The 21430-nt window shown below is 34.5% G+C and overlaps 4 protein-coding genes across 9 annotated transcripts in view; 3 read left to right on the top strand and 1 right to left on the bottom strand.

The window, feature by feature from the left end:
• LOC126853708 (lipase member H-B-like) overlaps nucleotides 1-21430 on the top strand; it is a 261537-nt gene that overhangs the window by 170197 nt on the left and 69910 nt on the right. The gene's annotated exons all lie outside the window — the stretch shown is intronic.
• LOC126853632 (lysosomal alpha-glucosidase-like) lies at nucleotides 207-5972 on the top strand. 2 transcript variants are annotated; one of them, XM_050599506.1, is made up of 19 exons: nucleotides 207-477; nucleotides 803-1370; nucleotides 1475-1789; nucleotides 1878-2035; nucleotides 2186-2360; nucleotides 2446-2536; nucleotides 2613-2781; nucleotides 2852-2921; nucleotides 3029-3133; nucleotides 3224-3481; nucleotides 3572-3771; nucleotides 3860-3967; nucleotides 4046-4223; nucleotides 4297-4445; nucleotides 4510-4594; nucleotides 4677-4947; nucleotides 5031-5227; nucleotides 5342-5462; nucleotides 5649-5972. In XM_050599506.1, exons 2-18 carry the CDS (start codon nucleotides 852-854, stop codon nucleotides 5438-5440), a joined length of 3147 nt encoding a protein of 1048 aa, XP_050455463.1. In that variant the 5' UTR covers nucleotides 207-477; nucleotides 803-851; the 3' UTR covers nucleotides 5441-5462; nucleotides 5649-5972. The 2 variants fall into 2 exon arrangements, with proteins under 2 accessions (XP_050455463.1, XP_050455462.1); XM_050599505.1 differs by having other exon boundaries at nucleotides 5342-5972.
• Nucleotides 8198-16628, bottom strand: LOC126853643 (zinc finger protein 846-like). Of its 4 annotated transcripts, XM_050599533.1 has the most exons (4): nucleotides 16229-16628; nucleotides 13358-14338; nucleotides 12210-13276; nucleotides 8198-12118 (listed from the first exon to the last, which is right to left on the bottom strand). In XM_050599533.1, the coding sequence occupies exon 4, from the start codon at nucleotides 11741-11743 to the stop codon at nucleotides 9422-9424; it is 2322 nt and encodes a 773-aa protein (XP_050455490.1). In that variant the 5' UTR covers nucleotides 11744-12118; nucleotides 12210-13276; nucleotides 13358-14338; nucleotides 16229-16628; the 3' UTR covers nucleotides 8198-9421. The 4 variants fall into 4 exon arrangements, with proteins under 4 accessions (XP_050455490.1, XP_050455488.1, XP_050455487.1 ...); XM_050599531.1 differs by having other exon boundaries at nucleotides 8198-13276; nucleotides 16075-16628; XM_050599530.1 differs by having other exon boundaries at nucleotides 8198-13276.
• The window catches only part of LOC126853709 (protein N-terminal asparagine amidohydrolase), a 45694-nt gene continuing 43800 nt past the window's right edge, over nucleotides 19537-21430 (top strand). For both annotated transcript variants that reach the window (XM_050599711.1, XM_050599712.1), the window contains exon 1: nucleotides 19537-20159. The gene's annotated coding sequence lies outside the window, so the exon portion shown is untranslated. The remainder of the gene's footprint in view (nucleotides 20160-21430) is intronic.

Below are 21430 nucleotides of genomic sequence, written 5' to 3'. Positions count from 1 at the left end.
GCATATAGAGTCCTATATTATAATATAGTTACATGTTGGTTAAAATAACTGCAACATCCTCTACTTATCATACTGACAGTGATAAAACAAGAATTTGATACATGCTGTGAGGAATTTTAAGTCGACTATAATGTAAATGCTGATAACATATCGGATTTATCCTGATTTAGCTGAGCAGTTTCACTTGTCAAATTTAAATTTGACGTATGAAACGAATACATAGCGCTGGTGATAAAAAATCAAAAAAGCTACTGGAATAATAATATTTCCTATTCTGCTTTATTAGATATTTGTAAGTGTAGAATTAGAATTTTCGATAATACAAGAAAGAAATTTAAACGAATAACACGAAATGACGTATGATGAATGATGAGTCAATATGTGAATGACATATGATACGCACAGATGCGCATTGTGTATTATAAGAGCTCGTCGAGCGGTTCGGAACGCGGAGTTCTCTGAAAATAATTTTTTAATGTAAGTTCTGTGTAATATATATACAATGCGAAATATTTTTTATAAGAATATAATATGTTTTCATATAGTATATGATTCCATTATATTATAGAGAGGTTATGATTTAATATTACTATATATATAAACACTTTTATATATGTATATATAATACATTTCTCATCACACAACAAATCTAAAAATATATTTCTTGTATTAAAAATGCATGTATTGTTAAGATGATAAGATGTTTATTAATTTTTTTTAAATGTATAATTCATTAATAATTATTTTATATACAAATGCATTTTTGTATATAAAATGCCTTTAATATCTTTATTATTTTCAGATTTAACTAGTTAAAAGTTGTGACAGTTTGATATATGATCTGATTTAAAATGGTTCATGTAGCAGCAAGTGGACACAATGCCCCTAAAAAGTCAGAATATAATACAGTGGTTAAAGATTATTCAAACAATATTGTAACAGAAATTGATAATTGTGTAATTACATCAAACAAAGGATTTTACAAGCCATTAACAATAAGAAATAATGAAAGAGAAGAAGCAAAAGATCTCGAGAATAATAATAATGAGACTGATAATAATGCGAATAGTGTAAGAACAAAGCGAATAATGATACTATTATCTTTTGTGTGTGTCATGGTTTTATTTTTGTGTCATCTCAGTTTTCCAATTTTATCTATGATTACAAATTCAGTGCTCAGCACTATGAATGACTATAGTGTAAAAATACAATTCACAATTTTTACACCTAACAACATTACAAAAATAAAATACCAGTATATATTAGTGGATACATTTGATACAAAAATTGAACAACAAAAATATGATTATAAAATTATATCTTCAATGAAAGAAAATCTATTTGAACAAAACATTTTTAATAATATTCAAGTAAGTAAAAGTATATCATTTTTTTGCTGTAAAAAAAGGAGAAAAATAATTATTATATATTATGTATATTCTATTTACTTATTACATCATTTATGTGTTTGAAGCAATGCACCAATATTCCTGAAATATTACGCTTTGATTGTCATCCAGAGGATGGAGCATCACAGCTTTCCTGCACAAACAGAGGATGTTGTTGGAATCCTCTGAATAGAAACAAAATTGCAGAACATGTGCCATTAGCTATTCCCTATTGTTATTATCCTGAAGATTGGAATTTGTATAAATATATTAACCAAAGTAAAGATGATAATAATTTCTTAGGCTTTCTCAAGCAAGAGAAAAAATCTATATATAAGAATGATGTGCCTCTTGTAAAGATAGAGGCTACAAGCATAGATAGTTCAATCCTGCGTGTAAAAGTAATAATAAATATGTATAGAATATTTTGTTTTTATATTACATTCTAATGTAATAAGGAAATAATTATGGAATATCTTTAATTTTTAGATATATGATCCCTTGAAAAAACGATATGAACCACCATGGCCAATTAGACCAGATCCAAAGCCATTTGTATCCAAGATTACCAACACAACGTATCAATTTAAAAGTGATAATGTAAAATCTGGTTTTAAAGTTGATAGAGTCAGTGACGGCACAACATTGTAAGTACATATTATATTGTATATTTAGAGATTAATAAAGTTTTAGTAAAAGTTTATACAAAGTGATCAAATTACATAGTTAATGTGCTAAATAAAATATGAATATATTTAATAGTATTATTTTATAATATTATAATATTCTATACGCAGATTTAATTCCATTGGGATTGGAGGTTTCATATTTGCTGATCAATTTCTGCAAATAAACTCATTGCTACCAACAAGCAATATTTATGGTATTGGCGAGCACAGATCAAGCTTAAAATTAAATACTAATTGGCAATCATTTACTTTCTTCAACAAAGATCAACCACCAATAGAAAATGTATGCTCAATTTTATCCTACATACAAATGAATTAATATACTATATATTATATTTACTTTATCTTTTTTTTTTTATATTTATTAGGCAAATTTGTATGGATCTCAACCATTTTATATTGTTATCGAGGACTCTGGAATGGCTCATGGAGTTTTATTTTTAAACAGTAATGCTATGGGTATGTTTTCTTTGTAATAAAGACAATATTATATAATGTCTTATTATTTTGAAATAATTTATTTTATATCTTTTAGAGGTGATATTACAGCCTACACCAGCTATAACATTTAGGACGATTGGTGGTATTTTTGATATCTACTTTTTCTTGGGGCCAACTCCAGCTGATGTTGTAAAACAATATTCTGAAATTGTGGGTAAACCATTCATGCCACCTTATTGGTCTCTCGGTTTTCACTTATGCAGGTACTATATAACTAAAAAATAATGTATTTGATATATGATTATAGTTAACAATATTTTATATATTAATCAGATTTGGATATGGAACCTTAGAAAAAACTAAAGCAGTATGGAACAGAACAAGAGCAGCTGGAATTCCATTCGTAATATTTATTATTTTACAAACACATGCTATTATTTATAAAACATACTTTAAGATATGCAAGCAAATTATAAATTATTGTAAATATTGTGTTTGTTATATTTATAGGATACTCAATGGAATGATTTGGACTATATGGACAAAAACAATGACTTTACATATAATAAAGAGAAGTTTAAAGATTTGCCCAAGTTTATACAAGAAATTCATTCGGTATGATATATTGATATACAATATTCACAAAAGAGTATTACACAATCTGCGAGAATCGCAAATACATCACAGCAATTTTTTCTATTTCAGGTAGGAATGCATTACATTCCTTTAATAGATGCCGGTATATCCGCTTCTGAAGAAAATGGTTCTTATTTACCTTACGACGAAGGAATAAAACAGGATATATTTGTAAAAGATGGTATAACATATAAACCTTTTGTTGGCAAAGTTTGGAATTTTGTTTCTACAGTATGGCCCGATTTTACAAATTCTAAAACAATGGAATACTATGCAAATATGATGAGCAATATGCATGATGATTTTGCATATGACGGCGCATGGATTGTAAGTCTCAGCAGGTTTAAAAAAATTTTTAGATATTTTTAAAGATTACGCTATTACTCAAAAATTATTCTATTCTAATTATGTATTAAGGATATGAACGAACCATCCAACTTCTACAATGGTCATAAAAATGGCTGTATATATAATCATCTAGATTATCCCGAATATTCACCCAATGTCGGCGGTTTGCTTGCTACGAAGACGTTGTGTATGAATGCAAAACATTATTTGGGGTCTCATTATGATCTTCACAATACTTATGGAACGAGTCAAGCAATTACAACAAATTAGTAAATAGAAACACAATTCACATATTCTTTTTCCAAGATTTATAAAGAGAATTTATTTAAAATTTTATTGTTTTTGAATTATGTGCAGTGCCCTTAGGAAAATTAGACAGAAGAGACCATTTATAATATCGCGTTCAACATGGGTAGGACACGGTCAGTACGCGGGCCATTGGACGGGTGATGTTTATTCAACATGGTAATTTCATGATATAAATATAATTTACTACATAATTGTATTCTTTATTTATTTACTAATTAAATTTGTTTTATTTAGGCATGACTTAAAAATGAGCATTTCAGCAATTTTATCATTCAATTTCTATCAAATCCCAATGGTGGGTGCTGATATTTGCGGTTTTAATGGAAATACAACTACAGCATTGTGCAATCGCTGGATGCAACTTGGTGCTTTTTATCCATTTTCTCGAAATCATAATTCTGATGATACAACTGTAAGAGAATGTCAAAATATGAATTAATAATAAAATTGATAAAAATTTTTCTATATAATGTGTTTATATACAGGAACAAGATCCAGTTGCTATGGGCGACTTGGTTGTACAATCGACAAAGAATGCTCTTAGAGTACGTTATCGACTTTTACCATATTTGTATACTTTATTCTTCAGAGCACATAAGTTCGGCGAAACAGTGGCACGTCCATTATTTTTTGAGTACGTATCGGTGTTTTGTCTCATATATATTCCACATTATACTAATAATATATACATGATATAGGTTCATCAATGATCAACAGACTTATGACATTGACACGCAATTTCTTTGGGGAAATGCGCTTATGATCAATCCAGTTCTTGAAGAAGTACGCTCTCGATCTTTATTTATTTTATTACTCACGTATAAGCTTTGATATTTTGTTAATTATTATTATTTATATTTTACAGAATAAAACTAATGTAGTTGTTTATATACCACGTGGACTATGGTACGATTATTATAGTTTTCATTTCTTCTTTTCCATTGGAAAACATTATACATTACCTGCACCAATCGATAAAATACCATTATTGATTCGTGGAGGCTCGATACTTCCAGCACAGAAACCTGGTGCAACGACAACAGAGAGCAGAAAAAATTATTTTGAATTGATAATAGCATTAAACGAAGTTGGCAATGCTAAAGGAGAACTGTATTGGGATGATGGTGATAGTATAGGTATGTAAAAGATATTTTATATATCGTACAATTAAATGGAGCTCTACATATCTTATTGATCTTCCTAATTACTTTATTTTTAGATTCCATAAAAAAGAAGGAATATTTGTGGTTATCTTTCACTGCAAATAAATCCAACTTAGTGAATACAAAAGTGGATGGCTCTTTTAATGAAGAGATGATTCTTGGAAAAATTCAGATATTGGGATTACAGAAACAAGTGTCCAGAATGTTCCTAAATAAGAATGAGATAGGATTTAAATATGATATTTTCACATCAGTAAGTTTTATACTGAATATTTAATTATGTTTGAAAATAATAAAATGATATAATATTTTAATAGAGAAATATATGAATTTTGAAATAATTTGTAATATTCAAAAATTATTTCAGAGTTTAAGTATCACTGGCTTGCAAGTGGACATGAGACAACTGTTTGTATTTTATTGGTTGTATGAAAATCAAGAAAGCAGTGACGAACAATATTATTGATTTCATATAAAATTTCGATCATGTACGTAAATCTCATAATAATTAATATAACATATATGTGATATATGCTTAGGTAAAAATATAATTATATTAATACATATAAGTTTGCTATATGTTTTTTAAACATATATTTTTAATATTATACATATTAGTATGTAGATATCATACCCTTTGAGATATAATTTATATTTTATTTCTAATTTTAAAGAAATGTGAAAATTAAACAGTTGTCGCTGTTTACATAATTGCGGAATAATACTTACAAAAATCACATTGATTAATTTTGAAGGAGACAAGCGAGTAAAGAAACATGTTTATTCAAATTGTCTTCTTTCATTGTACAATATACATATATAAATATGACTATTGTTTATGGCACTAAAGAAAAAATAATGATATTCTAATTTTATCAATGTTAATTATAAAAGCACGAGAAAAAAGAAACAAATGATTGTAATGATAATGTATTTTCATGGGAAAAAAATATTGAACAATAAAATTCGCAGAAAAATATAGATAATATGGACCACTATCATTTTCGCGAGCGTTATTTATTTGCTTTGGCACCACATAGCTTAAAGTCATCGAAGAGTATAAGCTTCGTCAAGTTAAAAAAATATGGGAAGCCACGCTCTGCCATTAACCATTCGAGACGACTCTTCTTTAACCTCGATCTATATTCAAAATGCACTTCGACCCTCATTTGCATTCGCACGAGCTAAAGCGTAGAGATTTCGATCTTTCGAATAAATTTGAAAACGCAAGTCACACTGCATGCGCCATACGCTCGCGCTCATGTTAATACATTAAGGTGCGTCACGCATAAATATGCGCCGCTTATATATACGGTCCTCGTTTCACAGACGCATAATACGCAAAATCTCGATAGTTGTAAATAATAAAATTGAAATTATATCAAACGTAACGGTAAATACATAATATATTTGGCAATGAAAAAGTAACAAAGTCTTTGGATTCGACATATCTCGATCGTTTCGTGTACCGAAAGACGGAAAAGCTGAGAATAAATCGTACAATAAGTTTTCAAATTTTAGATTACAATGCATAAAATAGCACCTGCACGTCGACTGCAGTATGTTTGACTATTCTTAGCCGTACGCACGATCGAGAAATATTCTAATGGTAGGTCGAGGAAAGGAACTTTTCGCGAACACACGAACTAATGTTGCTCAATTCTAAGAGTACAATGTTATTTTTGTATGTATTAGTGATTGTATGTATGATTGTATATATTAGTAACAATCATTGTCTGTAAAGAGAACTGTTTGTAATTACATATTTTAATAATGATTTTATATTGTTATACACGCAATTATACTTTTTTCATCGAGCTGATCAATTTTTCGCGGTTTTTGACATCTTTAGAATTAAAATAAGATATGTATCATGTTCCTTTCCCCTCGCAGCCATCAGTATACTAATATATATACATATAATATATATATATATATATATATATATATATATATATATATATATATATATATACAGAATATATCGGAAATTATAGTGCAATCAAAATAGAGATGATTCTTCAAAAATAAGTCAAAGATTTCTGCAAAAGAAATGATCCCTGCAAAAATAAGACAAAGATGTAAAATAAATTTTTTGTACGTCGTATTTCTTGTACTTTATTTTGGAAAAAATTGGAAAATTAATTAAATATATTTACGGTTTTTAAGCTTAAATGATCTCTAATAACCTTGTAAACGTCATTCCTTTCGATAACGACTATTTTAACACAAATAAAAAATACAACATTCCATTTAAATATAAAACAAACAACTTAAAATAATGATAATTGTGCATTGAATTAGTTATTTATATTTTGAATGAGAGGAAGTGTATTTTACAATTATTGTATATAAAATTTGAGATTTTAGGAAATTGCTCTCGTAAAGTCGAGAATATTAGATAAATAAAAAAATTTTAAAACAAATTTGGTCGAGATTGGAAATGTGCAAAATTCAATTATTAAATTTATTTCGACATCGTTATCAGAAAAGTATTTATAAAAAAATATAATTTTGATATATTATACACGTAAGTTCTCTCCTTACAATATATAATTTAAATTATTTTAAATTGTTTTATTAAACATGTAATATACTTTTTTTTACTTATTATCAATAACCATCGAGATATTCGACAACATATGATAGAAGATCGTTAAAAATCATTTAAGCCTAAAAGAAGTATTATGTATTATATAAATTTTCCAGCTTTTAAAGAAAATCTTTTTAACGATAAAACTTGTGCGAAAAAATTTTATTTTACATTTTCAACTTATTTTTGCACAAGAAATCACCTCCATTTTAATTGTGTTACGATTTCCGATATACCCTATATGTGTGTGTATATGGATGTATATGGATATAATATATATCTTTTTCTCAATGACTAATAATATACTAATCTTGCAATTTTCGTTCATTATTGTCTGTTCACATTTACTTACGACTATCTAAAGTGATGGCAATGGCGCAACATGTTTGCTCATTCGTAGCCAATCAAGCCATATAGTTAATTGCGAGTAAACGCACTTAAGAATAAGATAAATAACGAATAATAGTATCAACTATAACTACGGGGACGTCACGCAAGACCGTCTCAAGACAATTTTCTAGGCGTACCCGTGAACACATAACAAAAATCTCATAATATAATATTCAATTTATAAATATGTATATGTATGTATGTTATATATATATATATATATATATATATATATATATATGATGTGTGTGTGTGTGTGTGTGTGTGTGTGTGTGTGTGTGTGTGTGTGTATTTTTATAAATATGTAAGGATAATAACGATTGCATGTGTGAAAGAACATATATAATTATGAAGACTCGTAATAGCCTCATTTTTTGGTATACGGTTAACGAACAGTCGTGTATGCTTATAATTACGATAAAATTTAGGTGCAAAAATGCAAGCCTCCATCGTATTCTTCACTAATGTGCACTTGTATGTATGTATGTTTTAACAAATATGGCAAGAGAACATCTAACTCTACTTCAGTCGTGTAAAATCGTGTAAAGAAGTGCGGTACATGGTTTATTTCTGTCATTTGATAAAGATCGTTTTGATAAAGACACATGTGCCTTCTTTGCATCGATTTTTTTCATTATTAATTCAACAACGCGCCTCAACGTACACTCTTCGTTAATTTGCTTCACGCTATAAATAAAATGACGAATTTATATTTTACTTTAGCTTCTAAACAATACGGTACATTCACTGGTTCAGTATGGCAAGTATTACGACACATGGCACCACAGGAGATTATTTAACATTCGTGTTAATTATTATAGATTATATCTATATCACACGGAAAACGGTGAAATGTTACGCATTTTCCAATTTCAAATGGTAAAAAGAATCTTACGTAAGAAAGAAAAAGACAAAGAAAGAAATTATATATACGCGCGTCAATAGACTTAAATCTAGCCTTAATGGTTTCATCTTCCGTTGATTGATTAAAAATGATCCGATAGTCCTTGCGTGCGAAAGAATTCATTATTAGTCTTTATCATTATTAAGAAAAACGAGGATGCAGAGATCATATCAATTGACCACTGTAACGCTCATTTCTTATTTTACTTCTTAAAAGATTTTTCTAATGCAGCAAGAATTGGAAAAAATGTAAAAGGAAAATATATACATATAATTGCGTGTAAAAATTAAATGAAAAATCGAATGTTAGATGACGTTAGATAAAAGATATCAAAGCATTAGGAAAAAGTTCTGAAAAGTTATAAAATGTGAGATGACGCGAACTGTAAATGATTAAATTTTGATATAATTAGAATCGATAAAATACACAGAAAAAAAAATTGTTGAAACATTTCATCGTCTATATAAACGCGTGCAAAATAATTTTACTACCGGTCTAATTTTGCTATCTCATAAATTTCATAGGAAGATAATGAAGTTATTATTAGCAAACGAATATATTTACGTAGCCGTGAGCGCTTCTAGAATATCTTCTGGCGACTTTTTCATCCTACGGAAATTGTCCCAGTGTTCTCTCGGCACCGTCCATTCCAGGAAGATCTCCAGGTTTCGAGTGAGAGCCTCGAGTTCAGATAAACCGCCTCTCGTGACTGGTTCCTTACCAGCGGACACCAGCGAATCCTGAAGTACATCATCGATAAGCCGTTTACCAAAGCCGAGCTCGTCCAATCGCTCCTGCTTGCTAATCCTCTTCAGCAGCACTGCTAATAGCAACCGCATCTTTTCCACTGTCATCAGCTTATACTTCGCAGTAACCGAATTCTTCTCGACAATCTCGGAACCGCCGGTCGGTTTGCCGGCGATACCGCTACCGTCGTCCTCCACTTCCATCTCCGGATGGCAGGTTTTCTCATGACTCTCCAGGTCACTCTTAATCCTAAAGAAACTCTTGCAACGTTTGCATCCGTACGGATCGTTCCTGCCGTGTATGCACTTCATATGCTTCTTCCAATGCGGCAGCTGAGTAAAGCCGGCGTTGCATTCAGAGCACTTGAAAGGTCGTTCGCCGGTGTGGCGGCGGGTATGTAGTTTTAGAGCGGTCGAATGAGCGAAGGCCTGCCAACAGACGAGACAGCGGAAAGGCCGCTGGCCAGAATGAGTCCTCTGGTGCACGGTCAGCTGGGATTTTTGGGCGAATCGCTGGCCGCACGTGGCACAGCCATGCGGACGGTCGCGTGCATGCGTCCTCATATGCTGTGGAAGGTGGCCCTTGAAAGTCTTGTTGCAGATTGCACAGAGAAACGACTTGACGTCGCGGTGTAGACACTCCAGATGCTTCTTCAGGGCATCACGCCGTACGAAGGCTCGTCCACATAGATCGCATTTGTGATCCTTCTGGCCGTTGTGACGTTTCACATGGAGCGACAGATTGGCCGCGCAGGTAAAGCTGTTGGAACACAGGCCACAGCGGAATGGCCTGACCTGGCTATGCGTGCGACGATGCTGTACCAGTTGACCGCCTCGCGCAAAGCTCTTATCGCACTCCGGACATTTATACGGCTTGAAACCGGTGTGCGTGCGCACGTGCAGTTTCAGTCGTTCCTTTAGCGGAAATTCCTTGCCGCACTCGTCGCATTTGAATACCGGCCCGGCGCCATGCACCACCTTGTAATGATTCCGCAAACCACCGCTACCCTTAAAGCGGGCGTCACACATGACGCAGCAATACTTCTTCTGAGGATTTTGCTCGTCCTTCGCTTGCGTATTCTGCTCGATCTTCTTTTTCTTCTTCTTTCTCTTCGTTGCTTTCTTCATCTCGACAGAATTGCACAGGGAGCTATCGCTACTTTCTGCGTTTATTGAAGCGGCAGTGGAGGAGCTACTGATACTTTCCGCAATTTTGAGTTTCTCAGAACCGACGACATTATTGTTCTCGCGCTCCAGTAAATAATTTGCTTGAATAATAGCATCGATTTTTAGTCTAAGTTCTTTCTCAGAATTTTCCTTCTCGACAACTTCGTCGACGTTGGACGTCTTACATTTTTCTTTTTCGCAATTCTTGATGTTATTAGTGAAACTTCTCTTGCGCCGAACAGTTCCGAATAAGTTGCCATCTGTAGTGGAATAATCCTTCTCGCAAAGATCCTGCTGAATCTCGCGATCTCGGATTGCTCCTAATTCCTCTGGTTCCGAGTTCGAGCATAGGTCCAGCGGTTCTCGTCTGTATACGTATACCTCATCTTTAAAATAATCTCTCTTATCCAAGTCTAAATAAAGCTGTTCGTCTTCTTCGTCGTAATCGGGTGCGAATTCTTCATCGCATCTAGTAGAATTCTTTCTGATCAATTTCTCGTTTGTTCCATAATCGCTATCCCTGTCATCACTCTTTCTTTTGCTCGATCTCGCCAATTTCCTCTTCGGCGCTTTCACGCGAATATTCTTGCCACTTCGCGTTTTCTTCGCATTCTTCCCTATCGCCTCGTCATCATTCTTCTCTTCATCGTAATCTACGTCTTCAGCATTGTTTCTAAGCTCGTCCGTCCTTCTTCGACGAGCTTCCGCTCGTCGATGTTTACCATTACTTTGACGTTCCGATTGCTCGACGCTTTTGCAAAAATTATAATCAAAGCTTTCACCGTCACCGCAATCGCCTGAAAAACTCCTAAGTGCTCTCAGAGCGTCTGTCGCGTCACCATCCTTGAAGATATTCTCCCTGATGCGCGATTGCTTCACCGGCAGCAATTCGGTCAGCTGAACTTCCTCCTGCGGCTGCTCAGGCCCGGCTACCTGATTTAAAACTGTCTGTTGCTGCATGCTGATCATTGCGCCTTGCCACAGATAGCGCAATCACGATATAACGCCTCGAGAGATTTCGACGCTTGACTTTGATTATCTCAGCATACTGTATGACGTATCAATTGCTCGGCTTTATCGATAACTCGCATCAATCATCGGTTTTTTCTCCGTTCACACTCGTAAACATGCGTTACTATCTGGAAGAACTATGCCGATAGGTACGAAATACGATATCTTATGATACCTAGGTCAAGATCAAGCTCTCTATAAATAAATCCGACAGTTCAGAAAATTCTCTTATACTGAATCGCGTTTGCTCGGCTTGTGAATTTATTATGCATACGATCAGTCACTTCCGAATGAAACTGCCAGGCATCGATGTCGCTTCATGTGCGATTGAATCTGGAAAACGCGACACGAATATGTTAGCATCGACGAAGCAAAACATTTGATGAATTCTATCGGATTCGGATATTAAATCTTCATTTGTTACTTAATGTCCTAATAACCGCGCCGTGGTATCGTCAGACCCAAACTGGCAGCGCTGTTGTTCTCAAAGAAACCTCTGGATTCGTCTTTTATCGGCGCGAACGGCGACGAGGTCAGGCCAAGAAAGCGAGAGAGGCGAAGAGGAGAGGAGACGATACGCACGTACACACGCACACAAGCGTGCTTATAAAGCGCGGGTTCGCTTATCGCGTTCTTATCGTCCCGATATACCTCGCTTGCTCCCCTTCTCAACCGCTCGCGCTGGTTTTTCCCCGTCCCCCGGTGATGGTGACGATTTCTGACGCGATGCCGAGCGGAATCGAGCTCACCGCGAGATCGCGCCCGGGCAGGGCAGCTCGGGCTCCCGGAAGTGTGGGCCAGTGCGGGCGTTGGAATCACCGTGTAGTATACCGGGGCCCTGCCGACCTCTGCCAGGAGGAGGCCGGAAGTCTTTCCCGGACGGCAGCTGCGGCAGCCCGTTCCTCGTCGGCACGACAATCGACTGACGACGGGGAACGAGAGTTTCCTCTTCCTCTTTCGACACGGAGGACGCCGCTGCTCTCTTGGAGCGATTGCGCTCGCGCCTTTTTCCACGCAAGCGCAATCCTCGGTCGATATCAGCCCGATGTGCACCCCTCTTGACGGGGCGCTCCTCTTCCCCCGCCTCTCTCTCTCTCTCTCTTTCTCACTAAAAGCCGTTTCCGCCACCCCGTCGCTCTTTCCGTGTTCTTCCAGTCGAATCCTCGGCCTCCCTTCGCACGGCTGTCACCGCAACCTTTCCTTTCTTATGTTTGTGACCTCTCACCTTTTTCACCCTGTCATTCGCCTATTCATCACAGCATTTATCGTCGTCTATTTTACTTCGAAGCTAATTTGTCTTAGAGATTCCCGAATAAGATCACGCATTCGAGATGTACAGCTCGTCTTATCCCGTCTTTGGTTCGCATTGATTTTAAAGTATAAGCGGCGTTCGAGTCTCTCTAAAGTCTGCGTTTATTTACAAGTTGTTGTCTTTCTATGTATAACTTGACGACTTTAATTCTCGCTTTGTCAATTGATTATTAATTTTTCCTATAATAAAACATTATGTTAACTGTCAATTACACCGCTATATAAGATTCGTTTAACAGATATCAAAAGAAAATTACTTACCTCGAGCCTTTCGGAATTTTATCTTTGCCAGCGTGGTTTTCAATCTTTAGATGATTGAATAGTCCATAAAAATCAACAATGTGCGTTTTGAAGTTTCGTCCTTTTGTTTGTCCCTCCCATGAACTCTTGCAGAGACTACGATGGGTCGTTCTTTTACTGAAAGAGAGTCTTCTCTCATGTGTCGCTTCCAGCGGTCGCTGAATTGGAAACGCTGACTCGACCGACCAACACCGCATCGATGTTACCGGGGAATTCGATCAACCCGTCGCAATTTTCGAGCCGTCGTCCCACATCAGATCGATATCGTCCAACGCGTTTCGCAATAACATTGATCGCTTTTTTAAGATGCTTTCTCAGCTAAGCTGTTTCTTAGCGCTTCTTTTTGATTTGCTGTACTTAATCTCTATTCTTCGATGACACTTGTATGATACTTAGCGCGATTAAATCTGTCGGTTCTTAATTATCTTATCTAATTATTTCAATATTGATAAAAAGGCATCACGATCGATTTTTTTCAGATTTAATCTCGAATAATCGATTGTTCGTTTTTATATTTCGTTATTCTATAACAGTCGATATAGTTGGAGTAGACAGGAACTTAATATAAGATCGATTTTTCTTTGGTATGATATCACCGCGCAACGCCTCGTGAGGAGGATGACCGTCGAGATTCCTCTGTGTGAATCAGCTCGGTTATCTTCGTTCTATATTTACACGCTTTGGTTTGGTTTCGGTTACTCGTATGTGCCGACCCTTATCTCAATCGAAGGCTTCTTTTTTCGCCGAATTGTATCTTTTTTCTTCTTTCTATCTTTCTGACTAGACATTGACGAATAAAGGAAGTATGCATATTGACGTTAATCGCTATTTCAATATCGAAAGGAAAAACGAGCGTGAGTTTGTGTGTGTGTGTGTTAATAATGTTTTAACCACCACCTATTCCGGCTTCGAATCCTGAAAATCGGAGTAACCCACCATCATCTGAAAGAAATTAGAAACACAGAGGCAATTCTTTGCTAGTTCCAATTAGCAATATTAAATTACGTCCCGTTGATAATACGTAGTCTCATTTATGTTTACGAATGTTAAACAGACACAGAAAAATAAGTATTTTACATATTACGACAATTAAAATGCAGTGTTAAGTATCTCTGGTTAATTTGATATATAAATAATAATCATTATAATATTATTATAAAAGTTTTTAATTAGATTCCTTTTATTACGAAATTCTCAATAATAATTTTAATTAGTTAGTTTCAATTTCAATTTTGGCAAATATTAATATTTTTTAAATATTTTAGTAGCGATAAAGATCGAGCAAATCTCAAGCTTTACATAACATATAATATTATATTAAATAACATAATTAGTTTTTTCTTAAAAACTGCACTTTAAAATGAAATACATCAGTGAAATATATACAAATCGAAAATAAAATATTTAAGTATTTTTCAATATAAAAAACAGCTGAAAAAATGAAGTAAAAATAAGAGCTCGAAGGGCAATGTCTCTTATGTTCATATACAGGATGTTCAACTAATAATAATAAAGTTACAATTGATAGATTATTTTATCAATTTATCGATTTTGTCAATTGATTCGATTTTAATATAAAAATCAATAATTACAATATTTAATATTATATAGAATAAAAAATCGGAAAAAATATACAGAACAATCCAGAGACAACATGTGTTCCTAAAAGACATCTTATCGTTCTTTAGACATCTTTTGGCTTTTTTGTGTTGTCTGGAAAATTCTTATATTTTTGAAGCGTGTGAAGAATCTTCGATACTTTCAAATTTTTAATATTATTAAAGCAGAAATATATATATATATATATATATATATATATATTTTTTTTTTTTCCAAAAGTATTCAAGAAAATAAAGCATCCAAGTCCATTGAAAATCATTAATATTTTATGCGGTTGATGATGAGACACCTTGTATACGCGGAGGCATTGATCGCGAAGGGCATTTACATTGCGCGATTGAAAGCTCGCACGCCTTTACATGACCCGATCTGCTAACCGTGTCGATCAATTTTTGTCACCATCGTTGACGTCGACGCTTGCGAGAAAAGTGGGGCAACCTGAGGAGTGTGACATGGCTAACGAGAAATATAAAGCGCTAGGATGTTGCTTCGTTAACAAAATTACATCGCACTCGGAACGCAACTCGAGATCCTTCGTCACTTCGAGTTTGACAGGGAAATTTTACATTTACATTTAATATATTCAGCTTACTCGAAATGTGTTGGATATCTCATTAAATCTTAGCAATAATATATAATTTATTTATTTGAATATAGAATATAAAATCACGTTTATAATAAAGCAGTGACATGATTCTTTAGAATAGTACTGTAATTTTCAATATGACGTAATCATCTTCGAAAATTTAAAGCCTAAAGCTTGTCCAAAAATTAAGCGAATAGTTCTTGTCTCACCACAAATATTTTTTCCCCAATTTTTCGTTATTCTTCGCGAACACGATTTTTAATAATCTCCTCACACCCATCTCTCGACAGCTCGCATTCGATATCTTCTTTCTCTCCCGCGTATATAGATCAGACTCGCGACGCACGATACACGCGCGCACATACACACGCGTATACGCGTCGCGTATGTACACGCAGGATACACACGCGCGTCGCTCCCATTTCTCTCGTCGACGTTCTACGTGACACGGATCTGTGCGCATTGAACTTACCGAAAGGCATAGGTATCGCGAGATTTCGTCGGCGCGCCGCCGAAGCGCGCGATGTAGTTAGTTACCCGCGGCCGCCGCCGACAGGTGCTACGCGCACACGTGATATATATTTCGGCAGGGAGGTGAACGTGGCCGCGGGCCGTCTCTTACTCACCGGAGCGACTTCGACACGAGCGGGCGGGCGGCTCGCCCCGATATCTGTCACGGCCGTCTCCACCCGGGGAAGAGATTGCCTTGCGGTGCGCGTCTCCGACCCGACCCTACCCTCCGGTCGCCATCTTCGATGGCGCTTCAAGCTCCGCCGAGCCGAGCTGAGCTGAACCGAGCCGTCCCGGCGGAGCTCGAGCAGGGGGGTGAGTCGCGACGAGGACGATATTGCGATCGATAGTTCAACGACACGACGTCCGATGGCGCGGGCAGTTTCCCGACGCGACGAATAAATCTCACCCCGTAAAAATCCTATCCCTTTTGTTTCTCTTTCAATAATTATGTTTTGAATCGTATCTCCGAAGTATGAAAGTTGGTGGAAAGCTCATAATAAGCGAACGTATAAATTTATTTGAAACTAAAGAAATTTATGTTTTTAAGATAATTTGAAAATAAACTTTTTAATTTTTCACATGGCCTTTTAATTATTAAGAAAAAAAAAAAAAAATACGTAACAAATTTTCTATTGCATACACATCATTATTTTTGAAAAAAAGTATAACTTTTATTTTCTATTAATTTAATTCTTGTTGAAAATATTATTACTTGCGTTACTTTTGTTTACGAGACATATATATATATATATCGGACGGAGTGCAAATAGAGAGAGATGCCAAATAAAAGTGGATGCACGACGATTTGAAGAACGTACACACGCATCATCGGTTGATATAACAAATTTTTTTCAGAACCGTGATATCTTTGATAGGTATAGTAGATTTCTCTCAATCGCCATCAAACAATATGGTGATTTTATTTACGCATAATTTACGGAGATTAATATATTTTGACGAATCGTGCACAAGAGTGTGAAAATCTCGTATAATTCTCTTCTCTCGGATGATATCACGTCGCTCCCGATAGACAGAGCCCACGCCATGATAAAATAAGCATATATATGAGCAAAGTAAACAAAGGATGCCGTTAAGCTTGATCGCATTAGCAGCGCAGTTCCCGATGACTCACTTTGTCGGGCTTAAATAGCTGCCTCAGTTTTTATTGTGTGTGGGACCCATAATGTCCCGCTCATAATCAATCCTAATGACGTTATTTTGTCTCTACGCGAAATTACCGGCTTACGTTGGAAGCGTTAACAAGTGGATATATAAGTAAATTGCGATAATAGATTTTTCGATTCATTATATCATCGTTTTATTTTTTAATTGTATTTTATTATATTTTCCCCATATTTAAAATGCAGCAAGTATGTGCTGCACATGCATTGGAAAGGAAAGAGCAACAATATAATGATGAAATGCTTTACAGTTATTACAATGATTTGATATATTTCTCATTTGTAAAACATTATATTCTATAATATATATAGTATAACATATGCGATCCTCATATTAAGCGCTTTTGAAGTCTCGAAATGGAAAATTTTATCTCGCTTTCAGGAACTTTGTTAAAGCCATAAACATAGGAAAGTCTAGTTACCATGGCTACGGTTACCATGGGAACAATGTTTCTACACTGAGAAAAAAAAGTTGTTGATTTGACTAAATGTGTTCAACTTTTATTATTTCTTTAATTGAAATATTTAAATATTTAAGTTAAATACGACATATTAAATTTAACATGACGTATTTGACTTAAATACTTAAATATTTCAATTAAAAAAGTAATAATCAGTTGAACACATTTAGTCAAATCAACAACTTTTTTTCTCAGTATAGTTAAAAGTTAAAAAGATAAACATACTTCCGAGATATTGCGTTCTCTTTTTCTAATTTTGGCGCAACATTTATTTGATACGCACAGTCTGTATTTCCTACGTCTATACCGTTTTCTATTTTTCATCCTGTCACGGCAATCTCAAGCGCATCATATCGCGATAAGCGATCGCACCGTTCGCGATTACAGTTCGAGAGATTTGAACGCCAAAAAACCGCGCTCTCGCTCCTTCGCGCCGAAAGCTCGCTCGGAGAGACCGTCGAGTCACTTGTCGCGTGCATTTAGTGACTTCAACGCTTAGTATTTTCATAACCCATCAAATTGCATCATCTATTTCTGGGTCACGTTTATCGGAATATATATCTATATATAAGCTCGCGCGCGCTGCGCGAAATATTATCGGGATATCGAGATGCCAGATCGGTGGAAGTAAGTATTTACACATGCGCAGGAAAGGAAAGAATTATATTTAAAGATAGAGATAATTTTATACGTTTAGACACATTTAAATATTGCTTCACACAATTCACATAAATTACAAAGAGTTGATTCTTGAATAATTGGCTAAAATAATTCACGATGCAGAGATAGTGAGAAAGAGATATAAATATATATCATTTAACAAAATATATTTTTCCATTCCTAAAAAAAAAATAAATTTGCATTTTTATAATAACGCGAGATTACAGCGTAAAAAAGTGATCGGCTAATCTTTTAGGTTAATAAAGATTTGCCGGGTCGAATATGACATTCATAATAATTTGTTAATCGATCGCAGTACCGAACGAAGATAAAAATTTGTCGCTGATATCAGCCATGAATGATGATGCAATTTCAAGCGAGCTTCTCGAGATGATAGTACTATACATATACCGTTGCTTTGGAATTTCGTATTTGTGCTTCTCAGTGGATAGTGATAATAATATACATAATAGTATACATATATGTGAGAGAGAGAGAGAGAGAGAGACCCGCGTTTGTGTTTATATTTATAATACGTTCTTTTATGTTTTTTCAAGGAAGTTTTTATATTACAACTCTTCCTACGGAATTACTTGTCAAAACACGTCGTAGGATTCAAGTGCTACAGGTCAGTTCGTGAAAATATATAAATTTGATAGGAATTATAAATTTATATATAATGTGAATACGTAAGAGAATAGGGGACGACGGGATAAATATTTGGGTAGTAAATAAAATCAATCTCATCTTATATTTATTTACATCTAACATACTTGAAATCGAAGACGAGTCGTGCGCAAACAAATAACAAAAGGTAATAATATTTCAAAGTGTGTGTGTATTAAATAATTATTTTATTATGAATATATTTTCTTGTGTAAAAGATAAATTTCTCTTTATATACATTTGTCATAGAATTAATATCTATTAATTGTAAAATTATATATGACGTCGAGTTGGTCTCGTTTAGATTAGAAATTCGTCTCTTCTTGCCACGCAATGATATCATGCTATCGGTGCTACATATATACATATTATTATTATTTACAAGTACAATGAGTAATAAACAGTATACAATACATATAGTGTAAGTACATAGTACCGCTGAGATAACTCAAGGGGGCGCAAGAGCGGGCGGCGGACGGAGCCGAGCGCGGCCGAGATCGCACGAACGCGAGCTTCCGAGCGAAATGGACATGTGAACATAGACGCGCTCGACAGTACGCGGACAGTGTGGTGAGTGAACGTTGCGGCGCCGGGTTCGCGGATTTCGTTGATTTTTTTGCCCAACTGTCATGTCGTAGCGTCCTACTCTCACCACTGTGAAAGCGATGCTTCGTGAGTGAACGCCCCTACAGCATAATATAACCTCTTTGTCTTGCTCTCTTTCGAAGACGCGAGCTTGTCTCTCTTTCTCTTGCACATTCGTCGTCCAACCTTTCTCGTTCTCATACACATTCTCTCTATCTCCGCCGCGCGTTTGATTCGCGTGTACGTCTCTTTCTCGGGGCGCTCGATAATAGTTAACTCGCAGACAACGACGGTGACGTTCGTCGCGACACTGACGTTTTTCCTTTCAATCGCCCGCGTCGCGTGTGCGCAACCAGTTGCGTGTTGCGTAATCATTTTACGACAGCCCGTCTCGTGGGTGCATCGCCCCGCTCCCCTCACCTCGTTCACCCATCCGCCGAAGAGTTTGGTGCTACCTTGGAATCTGACGTTTCGAGTGCAAAACTTTACTGGTGAGTCTCTTATTTTTATCCGATAAAAAAAAAAGATATTTATTAAACGAAACAAAAATATTCTTATTTAATTCGAATTATTGAGAATGATTTGATGTACATGCATATTAATTATTGTAGTTTTACAATAAGATGCTTTTTTTAATCACGTGGCAGGGCGTTTTTATGGCGTTTAAGAGAGTATGAATAATACGGAATTAAATATGAATAATACACAGGCTCGCTCGCGCATTTAAAAACGTGCAGCGGAATCACAATAATGTCGAAGAGTTGAGTTAGTGTTGGGTAGGTAATGATGGGTTTGTAGGAAGAAAGAACTGTTATTATTACATACACGTTTTTATTAAAGGGGAGTCACTTAAGAATTTGATTTCGCAGAAAACATAACGAGCAAATATCTCTGAAACGATTTGAAGTATCAGAATATTCGTTTTATGTTTTGCAAAAAAATGTGTATGTACATATGTGTGTATATTGTTTAGGAAATAAAGAAACTTGAATCGTGACGATTTATATTAAAAACATTAGATATATTAGATGTGCTGCTAGTTACGACCACAATATTTATAAATCACTATTTTAAAATATATAAATGTAGATATAAAAAATTATTAAAAATTAAAGTATTATATATATATATATATATATATATATATATATATATATATACGAAATAATTTGAATAAATCTATTTTTTAAAAGGCTTTTTACTGAAAACTCAAATTTAGAAGAAATAAATTTTTAAATATTTTTAAATTTGTAAAAGTTAAATTATAAAATTTTTATTTTGCATTAATAATTGTTATACTTATTTAAAATAACAAGGAGAATATATTTAAAGAATACTTAAAAATTTATAGATTTTTCGATTTCTTAAAATTGAAATATATTAATAATATATTTAATTTTGAAAGCTTTTAGCAAATTTAAAATATGTATATCAGGATTCAATTTTAATTCGAGAATTTCATGTTAAATTTATGCTTAACAATAATATCGCTTGATCATTGCGAAATCAATTCATCGATGCGATTTAAAATTTAAAATTATTTTTTATGATTGTGCATTATGCAGTCGTGCAAAAATGATCGAATTGAAAAATACATCGCACTATCTCTAACGCATTTTATCGCGCAAAGGTCGCGCTTCTGATATTTTGCTTGCGAAATGCACTTCCCCTAATCGTAAACATAAATCATACATATGCTCGTAGCTCAAGACGGAACGAGAAATACAATACGTGCAAACAATGAAATGAAAAATCAGAAATA

Source organism: Cataglyphis hispanica, chromosome 12, assembly GCF_021464435.1.
Source record: "Cataglyphis hispanica isolate Lineage 1 chromosome 12, ULB_Chis1_1.0, whole genome shotgun sequence".
NCBI lineage: Eukaryota > Metazoa > Arthropoda > Insecta > Hymenoptera > Formicidae > Cataglyphis > Cataglyphis hispanica.
This window is presented reverse-complemented; position numbering and strand designations above follow the sequence as displayed.